Source organism: Petaurus breviceps, unplaced genomic scaffold (assembly GCF_028583685.1).
Source record: "Petaurus breviceps papuanus isolate PSGF00001 unplaced genomic scaffold, PetGlider_PUasm1.0 91041, whole genome shotgun sequence".
In the NCBI taxonomy this organism is placed as follows: Eukaryota; Metazoa; Chordata; class Mammalia; order Diprotodontia; family Petauridae; genus Petaurus; species Petaurus breviceps.
In genome coordinates, this window is record NW_027187400.1 from 16688844 (window position 1) to 16699157 (window position 10314).

The 10314-nt window shown below is 46.0% G+C and overlaps 1 protein-coding gene across 2 annotated transcripts in view; it reads right to left on the reverse strand.

Moving 5' to 3' along the window:
• Positions 1-10314, reverse strand: part of ARHGEF10L (Rho guanine nucleotide exchange factor 10 like) — a 224909-nt gene that overhangs the window by 179525 nt on the left and 35070 nt on the right. For both annotated transcript variants that reach the window (XM_069078397.1, XM_069078396.1), the window contains exon 2: positions 5339-5409. In XM_069078397.1, the coding sequence (XP_068934498.1) occupies positions 5339-5375 (37 nt within the window). In that variant the 5' untranslated portion in view covers positions 5376-5409. The remainder of the gene's footprint in view (positions 1-5338; positions 5410-10314) is intronic.

A 10314-nucleotide genomic window follows, 5' to 3' on the forward strand; every position in this document is an offset into this window, starting at 1 on the left:
TCCATCTTTCTCTGCTCCAATTTAGCCGTCATCATGTACCAGTGTAATCTCACTCATGATTAAGTTCCCCCTCAAAGGTTTTCAATGGTTCCCCAATGCCTATGGTATATGATGCCAAGTCGTTATCCTGGTATTTAAGGTTCTATACAATTTGGCTCCAATCAGCAATGGCATAGTGGGTTGCAAGCTGCCCTTAGAGTCAGGAAGACCTGGGTTCAGGTGGCATCTTTCATACCTGCCGTGTAAATCACATCATCACTTTGTGCCTCAGTTTCCCCCTCTGTAAAATGAGATGGGAGCAGATAACCTGGTCCCACAGGGTCCCTTCCAGCTGTCAATCTATGATCTTATGATCTATTCCAGCCTTACTGTGGCCTGCTCTTTCCCTTTACAATTACTCTGTCTTCCTTTCTTTACATTTCAATGTTCCCCTGGCAATGTCACATAAGCTCTTTGAAGACAGGAATTATTCTATTTTTTAGTTTTTGCATCTCTGTACCTAGCACTGCTCCCAGAACATAGTAGGTGCTTAATAAGGATGCCTGAACCCCAGAGACCAGCCAGGGTAGGGAACCTGCAGCCTTGAGGCCACATGTGGTCCTCTAGGTCCTCAAGTGTGGCCCTTTGACTGAATCTGAACAAATCCCCTTAATAAAAGGATTTGTTCTGTAAAACCTGGACTAGGTCAAAGGGCTGCTTGTGGCCCTGAGGCTTCAGGCTTCCCACCCCTAGTACAACCACTTCATTTTACAGATTAGAAAACAGGCCCAAGGAGGTACCAGTGTGGTGTAGACAGTGGTAGGTAGAGTACTACCTGGAAATCAGGATGACCTGAATTCGAATACTATCTCAGACAGTCTAGCTGTGTGGCCCTGAGCAAGTCACTTAACCTCTGTTTTCTCCTCTGCCTCCGTCTTCTCCATCTGCACAATGGGGCCAGTGATAGCACGTACCTCACAGGGTTGTTTTGAGGAACAAATACATAGAAATGTGAGCTATTATTATTTTTACTAAGTGACTTGCCCAAGACTATTCAGTTAGTAAGCTCCAGAAGCAGGACTTGAACCCAGGTTCTCTGACACTAGAGTCACCCACTACTCTTGCTGAATTGAATTCTATTAACAAGCTTTTGGATCCAGGCTTTTTCTCACTCCCAAATATTATCTTTTCTTCTTGGGCTGCTGTGCTCTTGTGAAGGTTCAGGCCTTAAAGATTCCTTCCTGACACTTGGCTTGGGATAATGGGGCAGTTAAGTGGACCAATGGATAGAGCTCCAGGTCTGGAGTCAGGAAGACCTGAGTTTAAATCCAGCCTCAGTCACTTACTAGCTGTGTGTCCCTGGGCAAGTCACTTGACCCTGCTTGCCTCAGTTTCCTCCTCTATAAATGAACTGGAGAAGGAAATGGCAAATCACCAAATGGGGTCACAGAGGGTCAGACACAAACTATGGGATCATTCTTGACTCCTCATTCTACCTTCATCGCACTTACCGAATCCATTGCCAAAGCTTTCATTTCTAACTAAACAACCTCTCTTGCAGAAATCCCCTTCTCTCAGCCCACCCAATGCCCATCCTGGTTCAGGTCCTCATCTCCTCTTGCCTGGACTATTTATTGCAATAGGCTCCTAACTGAAGTCTCTCCCCCACTCGATCCATCATCCACTCAGCTGCAAAGTGACTATCCTAAAGGCCATGTCTGACCATGTCACCCTCCATTTAATAAATTTAATTTATCAATAAATGTATTTTATTAATTACTATGTATCAATATATTATGTGGTAATATTAATAAGAATAAATAAAATTTATTGACAAATATAAAACTAAACAATTTAATAAACTGCAGTGGCTCCCTATCACCCCCAGGACCAAATATCAAATCCTCTGTTTGGTATGTAAACCACTCCACAACCTGGCCCATTCCTACCTTTCCAACGTCCTGGACTGAACTCCCTTCCATGAACTAGAAGACCCAGAGACATTAACTTCTTTGTTATTCCTCCCACAAATTTTAATGTCCTGACACCTTTGCACAAATTGCAGCCACCACCCCAGGCCAGGGAGACCCTCCTTCCTCACCTCTGCCTCTTAGAATCACTGGTTTCTTTCAAGTCTCAGCTCAAATGCCCCCTTCTAGAGGAGCCTCTAATCTACTCAGCTACTTCCCCTTCTGAGCTCACCTCCCATTTATTCTTGTATGGACCTGTTGTCTTCTCCATTAGACCAGAATCTCCTTGAGGGCAGAGACTGTTTCTGCCTTTTTTTGTATCCCTAACACAGGACCTAGCACAGATTAAGTGCTAATAAAAATTTTTGACTGACTAATTGCTTCCTCCTGAACAACTCACTCCATTCCTTTCCCTGCTGACCCCCTAGAAGACAAGGTACATGAGGTGTAAGCACCCCAACTCAGGAATGAGTGCTTTGCCTCAGGCCTTTACTAACTTCATAATCTTGGTGAAGTCACATATCAGTCTGCCTCAGTTTCCTTGTCTAGAAAATGGGTTTAGATTGACAACTCCTAACGTCTCTTCCAGCTCCAAATCTATAATCCCATGAAAAAGTTCTCTACATAGCACTATAAGGAAACCAAATTCAGGCCAAACACAACAAAATTTGTGCCAAATTATTATAGTGAGAATACACTGCCTTCCCTTTTAATGACAAGAATAAAAAGTTACCTCTATTGTTGAGGTCATCATTCCACTAGGCAGTCTGCTTAACTTTACAGTGAATGAACTTTGTTGAGAAGTGTCTGCTGAGCCCAAACAAAATACACCAATTGTTGTCTAAACAAGCAGTCCACAGTCACAGCCTCCACTTTCCCTACTGCCCTTGAAATCTGGCTTCTAAAACCATCACTCCAATAAATCTGCTCTCTCAGAAGTGACTGCCAATCTCTTAACTTCTGGCTTTCATCGTCTCTTATCTGGTTCCATCTTCCTTGACCTTCTTGCAGTATTCAACATGGCTTCCATGTAACCTCTGGCTTCCATAACACGGTCCTCTCTTGGTTCTCTCTATCCCAAGGATGGGGAACCTGCGGCCTTGAGGACACATATGGCACTCTAGGTCCTCAAGTGCGACCCTTTGACTGAATCCAATTTGTTCTGTGAAGTTTGGATTCACACACATGCATACACACACAAGGATCAAGAGGATAAGGACAATCCTCAGTTTTGGGATGAGAAATTGAGACCCAGTGAGGGAGAGTCTTAAATCTGCAGTTAAATTTGCTATTTTCCCCACATATATCATTGACTCTAAGACCTTTAAATGCCTTTTTTTTTTTTAAACTGATGTAATCTCTTTCCAACACCCCTGGAAAGTAGGCAAAAGGAAGGGATTGTTCACCACGGCAGCCTCCATGTTGGTCGCCCCATCTCTTCTCTCTCCCAGGTCCAATCCAGGCTTTCACTATATGACTCTCCACTACTTTTTCAGTCTTATTTCACATTATTCTTCTAGTGAAAGTGGGCTGCCAAGTGTTCCCTCAGTCATCTCCCACCTCCATGTGTTTGCACAAATGCTTCACCAGGTATGAAATTTCAGTAGGATTTAAAGCTCCGTTAGGACAGGAACCATTTCACATTCACCTTTGTAGCCCCAGTGTGTCCCTCAACACTTGGCACACAGCAGGTACATCATGCATGCACATTGAGTTAAACTGGGATTTAATCCAATCTCTCTCCAATTCTGCCTGGTAGAAGCCTGGCTAGTGATCCTGACTCCTGCTCGAGGCTTTTCCTGGACCACTTCCATCCCCCAGGTATTAGCACTCTCCAATCTGTGAATTCACTGGCTGTTAGCATCCCAAGACCATAGACCTGGATCTGGGAGACACTTCAGAGGCCAGCTGGCCCAACCACCATATTTTTAGTCCAATGACTTGCCCTGGATCACAGGTAGTAAACATGAGGGTCAAATTTGAACACAGGTCCCCTGACTGCAAAGTCAATCTTCTTTCCCCTTCTTCACTTCTTCCTGCTTTGCAGATACCCTATACTCATTTACTCATGACCCTGTTGCATAGAATGTAAGCTCCCTGAGGGCAGGGGCTGCCCTGTTTCCATTTTTGTATCCCCAGTGCCAAGCACCATGCCAGGCACAGAGCAGCCACTTAATAAATGTGCTGAATCAAATTAAACTCATTATACTGCCACTAGAAGAATCTTCCTCAAGTACAGCTCTGATAGGATAATTCAATCACTTCCTATTGCCTAGTGAGCAAAGCAGTAACAATTTCAACCTGAAATTCAAGGTCCTCTGTGAATGGGCCCCAAGTGACCCTTCCAGATTTATGACTCCTTGTCACATAGGCTTCTCCTCCCCCAGAAGGCTAGCCGACGTTTCCCAGGCTCTTGGCTCCCTCTGTACCTCTTTGGAGGCCAGCCTAGAATGGCTCCAATTTACTTTTCTATTTGTCAGAATCCTACCCTACCTTCAAGGCCCAGGCCAAGTGTTATGACGTCCATGACGCCTTCCCTGAGTTTCCCAAGTCACAAGTGCCTCTGAATTCCCATAAACTGGCCATCCCTTTATGCAGTCACCACAGTCTTTTTTACAGTAGTTATCTCTGGCCCTTCTTATTTCTCTATGATTTCTCTGAGGACAGTGATCAAATCCTGCCTCCGTTTCCTCTTCTGCCTAAGGAAGGAGCTGGCTAAAATGAACCCCATAACCCCTTCCAGCTCCGGCATTCTTTGATCCAAGTCTTTCCCCTAGCTCTGACATTCTTTGTTCTAAAGACTCTGACCTCCTGACCTTCTAAGGTCCCAAGTGCCCTACTGTCTCTACAAATTTGGATATTGTGGCACACCTGAAAGAAGGGCCAACTTGAAATCTGTTCTTGGTTGAAACCATGACCCCTTTATCCCTCTCTTTTTCAGGTTCCGTATCTCTAAGACGGGGGTAATAATGTTCAGACTGCCTGTATCCTGGAAGTCCTCACACACTATGGTAATGTCCCTGTGATGGTGACAGTATCTATGAATCCAGGTATTTTTCCTACCACTGATCACATGCTAGGTACTGAATAATTAATTGAATTAGGGAAAATGAGGGAGAGCAGAGGAGCCACTGAGTATGAAATGTGAAGCAGCCTTCACTAAGTTAACACAAGTCCATGGCAGAGACAGGATTTAAACTCAGGAGTCTTTAATTGCTCAAAATGACCCTCAGGCCCAGTGGCACATACTCTCATTCACACTGACTTTTCAGTCCTGTGCCCCGGAGATGGGTAAGACAGTCCCTTATGAACCAAACAGGGCCCCCCTTCTAATATAAAATGAGAAGCAAGTTGGAAAAAAAAATAATAAAGTCTAAAGGTTACAGTACCTACTGCAGGCTGAGGAGCCGGGTCTGAGGAAGCCATCTGCCTATGACTGTGCTCAGCTCACCACCTTCTCCTATAGGAAGAAAGAGAGGAAATGTGATCAGAGGGAGAGGAGGTCATGGAGAAGACTAGAGACACAGACACACAGACACACACACACACACACACACACACACACACACACGCACACACGCACACACGCACACACGCACACACGCACGCCCTTCTCTACCCACTTCTATTTATCTCCCTCCTAGCCTTCAGCTCTGGCAACTGCCTCACTGGCTGTAGAAGGAGCTTCCAGCCGGCAAAGAGCCTGATCAACTCCCTTTGCAAATCATTAACCCAAAGACAAACCACAGGTGGACGGAGTAGAGTTGGCTGTCCCAGTCCCACCCTCTTCCAGCCCCCACAGCTGATCTGCCCACTGCCCTGGGAGATCAGTCAGCTTTCAAATAGTATGCGCCCTCCAAGGCTCTACTCAGAGACTCCTGCCTGCTCCAACCTGGAGTGGAGACTCCGATCCCAACATCAGCAGTGAGTGAAGCCTGGTCCTGGGAGAGAGAAGAACCGTAGGAGTCAAGCTGGCCAGGCACCTTCTGGGAACTGGCAGGATATTTCCTCCTCCTGGCCAAACATTAACCATCCTCTCCCTCTCTAAATGGCTCAACACCCCATCTGCTAGTGGGATTGGAGGCCTCACCCTCTTTGGCCATCCCTGTCCCCATCCGAGAGGAAAAGTAGAATGGTATTCTACTAGGGGAGAGTGCTGTGTCGGGCACCAGGAACTCCCAGGCTCTGACGCTTCCTTAGAGCAAGGAAAACCCGAGTGCGAACGCTTTCTGGTTACTGGTTGTTAGGAGCTTCGCGATCTACAAAAATTCCTCACCTTCTCTGTGCCTCAGTTTCCATCTCTGTGACATCAGGAGGACATGCCTACAGCACCTACTTCACAGGCTTGTTGAGAACCCAGATGAGATCACCAAGAGCTCTGAAAACCTTAAAACACCACCCATGTCTCAGCTGTTACAATTTCATTCAATTAACTGTCTCGGAAGAGGAACCTCCCTCTACCAGTGCAAATCTATTCTACAACTTTAAGCCTTTGGGCACTGTCTGGGGCAAGCACAGAGAAGGGCATTGGGCAATGGCTCCATTTTAGAGATGAAGAAACTAAGACAGAGAGAAGTTAAGTGACTAACTCAAGGTCACACAGATAATGTCCAAGGCAAAATTCAGACTCGGGTCTTCCTGACTCCAAACCAAGGACTCTATCCACTATACAGCTAGCCATCCCTTCCACATCGCAACTTTCCCCATCGTGGTTTCAGTATATCCACAGGTCAGTATAAGAAATTGTATGGGAATTTAGAGGGAGTTTTGCAGAAGTCACAGATGACACTGAGCCTATGGCCAAATACTTAGCGCAAATTTTACAATAAGGTACTGTAAATACCTCATAAAGAAAAGGAAAAAATTCAGACTTCTTCTCTGGTACAAAGAGAGGGCCAAAAAATGTCACACAGATTTTCCATATGGTGGGGGTGCCACGCCCCTAACCTCCTCAATGTGGAAAGGATAACTGTACCACTCCCTGCCTCAATGAGATTCTTTAAAGGCAGAAGTGGGAGTGTGATGGGTTGTTCCTTACCTGAAGAAAATAAAGCTTGAAAAAAGAGGGAGGAGAAGGACGGATCAGAGGAGGCAAGAAGGAGGAGTGGGACAAAGTGTGAGATAAATGGGAGCCCTTGTTTTCATCACCGGCCACATTCAGGGCAGTAAATACAAGTCTTTGGACAAAAGGGCCCCAGATGGCAGGTGCCCCTCACTTCCAGGGTCCTGAGCACAGAGACGTTCTGGGCTTTCCTCTCCCTGGGGTATCCTATCATCACAGGAGCTCAGGAGACAAGCCCTAAGCAGTCTGCTAACGGGACCAGATGGCCTCCCCTCTAGGGTTAATCAATCAATACCCCACACAGACCCAGCTCTCTGAAAATTAATGGACCCCACACCAATCCATTAAGAGTCACCACCATCCCCAACACACAGCCCAGGATTTGTGTCTCTTCACTACCCTTTATTAGAACAACCCAGCCCAATTTGACCCTGGGATCCCATAGCTCTGAGACTCATGCAAAGGATATTATCATGAAAGTATCACAAGCACCAGAACTGGAAGTTGAAAAGCCCTGGATTCTAGCCTCGGCACCGCTCCAAATTCACTGTGCAACCTTATGAAATTCACTGCTTTTCTCTGGGCCTCAGTTTCCTCTGCTATAAAATGGGAGCATCACCCCATATCCACTAACTTACCCAGTCTTTTTAGTTCTACAGACACATTATCCAGCCTTATTCATCTCCTTCTTTCCCTTCACATTGGCAACCATAGTAGCTGTGAGGCCTTTATCACCCTCTCACCTGAACTATAGCAACAGCCTACTCACAGGCCCCTGTCTCCAGGCACCTCCCCTTCCCTAAGTCCTTCTCCACCCATATGACAAATTGATATTCCTAAAACAAAGATCTGGTCACTTCCCTGCTCAAGAAGCTTTAAGGGCGACCTATTCCCCCTAGGGTAAAATCCAAGATCTTCTTAGCATCTAAATTCCTTCACATTCTGGCTCCAACCTGCCATTTTAGGCTGATCTCATTCTACTCTCTTCCACATACTCTATGTTCAGGCCAAACTGGTCTGCCGGCTAACTCTCCAGACTGTCCTCTGGGCCTGGAATGCTGTCTTTCCTCATCTCTATCACTTCAAACCAGGAACATGACCTGTCAAGGCTCAGCTTCTTCACGAGGTCTTTCCTAATGACCCTGGTTGTTTGAGTTCTGGCCACTAAATTACATTTAATTTATGTTGCCTATATTTTCTATTTCCATATCTATGTACATGTTGCTTCTTCCTTTAGATTGTAAGCTCTCTGAGGGCAGAGACAGCTTCACTTTTGTCTCCATATCCCCAGCAACAAGCCCAGGGCCTAGCAATCAAGGGACCAGTCCACAAGCATTTATTAAAGAGCCTACTGTGTGCCTGCCCAGGCCTGTGCTAGCCACTGGGAATCCAAAAACAAAAATGAGAAGGCATTTAATAAATAATCATTGAGAGAAAAATAAAAAGGATCCCTCCAGCTCTGGCACCCAGTGATTCTGTGAAGTCACACTTTCTCAGAGTCTTAGGCTGTGAAAGACTCTGAGGCCAAACTCCTCCAGGCCTGACACTTGACAAATATTCCCAGCCATCCATCGGCAGGTGGGGCAGGGACGGGGTACATCCTCCAGACAGAACCCTCCCAACTTTCTCTGTCAGGTACCCTCTAGCTGTTTATGTCCCCTTCCCTCTCTCCAAATGATCCTGCATTCACTATGTACATATTTTACATTTATTTGTGTACATGTTTACCAAAAATGGACTATAAGCCCCTTGAGGGCAAGGATTGTTTGGGTTTTCTGTCTTTGTACCTCTAGTGCTTGGAACACAGTAGGCACTTAATAAATGCTTGAATGGATGAATGGTAAATTCTTATCTCAAACTTCCAAGGACATTTCATTTTCGCCCTTCTAATGTACTTAGGTTTTCATTATTATGTATTACAGTTGTCTGGGTTTCTGCTCAATCCCCTTACTAGCCTGTGAGCCCCAGGAAGAGAGGAGCTGTATCTTATCCCAGCTTTGCAATCTCCCTCAGTGAAATGTATACAAGTTTTTTCCATGAGAGCTCCAACAAAATAAATGTTTATTAAATGAAATAAAATTGCATTAAATGAAATGAACAGTTGTCTGCTGTCCAAGAGTCTCAGATCCTAACTGATGTGTCTGCCAGGCCTTACCAGTATGTCTATCTGTGATTTAATGTAGGCCTAAACTTCCTTCTCTATATAAAATTAGGAGGTGGGGAGGGGAGGGACCCAGATCACCTCTGAGGTCCCTTTTACATCTAATCTACCAGCATCCCCTAAAGTCTACTTCTGGATCCAAGGGCAGAGGCCAAAGCAAGAAGTATGGGACCCTGAGGGTCCCCAAGTGGAAACAGAACAGAAAGGCTGAAAGCAGGGAAAGTGATCAGAGTTGGGGTGAGTCCACAGGCACAGCCAGGAATAGAAGAGGAAATGGACCCCCCAAAAGAAATGAGACCATTGGAAGAGGGAGGGAGCAGGCACCCCCCCTGCTGCTCCAGGAGAATAAGTAACATCTCCCTGGGTTTCCAGACCTAGTTTCACCCCTTTACCCCTGGCTTCCCAGGCATCCTGGGCTCTGACATCTCTGGGAGAGAATTCGGGACCTCGACCTCCCCAGAGCCCCAGGTTTCATTGAGGATCCACGTGGTGCCTAGGGAACTTTTCCTACTAAATCCAATTCACTACTGTCTGTTAATAAATGTTGATTGATCGATTGAAGGAAATGTTGCCCACACAGGACCCTGCAGCATCCAGTAAGAACCCAGGGCCCCAACCAGGAGGCAGCAATAGGTTCCTATGGAATGAGGGTAGTTCCTCAGGGTCACTAGTGGGAGAACCAGTTCTTAGGATCATGGGATTCATGACTGGAAGGGACATTCAAGGTCATCCATCCAACCCTCTCATTTTTTTTGGTTGGTTTTTTATTTATTTCCTTACAAATGAGAAAACTGAAACCCAGAGAAGACTGAGTGATTTCGCCAAAGTCACACAATAAGTAACAGTGACGGGACTCCGAACCAGGCCCTCTGACTCCAGAGTCACTGCACTTTCAACAATACCCTAACACCTCTGCAAGAAGAGCTGAATGTTATGAGGAGGAGGAACAGGGGAAGGAGGAGGAGGAGGAGAAGAGGAAGGGGAGGAGGAAGGAGAGGAGGAAGGTGAAGAAGAGGAGGGAAAAGGAAAGGGGAGGAGGAAGAGGAAGGGGAGAAGGAAGAGGAAGGGGAGGAGGAAGAAGAGGAGGAAGAGGAAGGGGAGGAGGAAGAAGAAGAGCAGTTAGAGGAAGGGGAGGAGGAAGA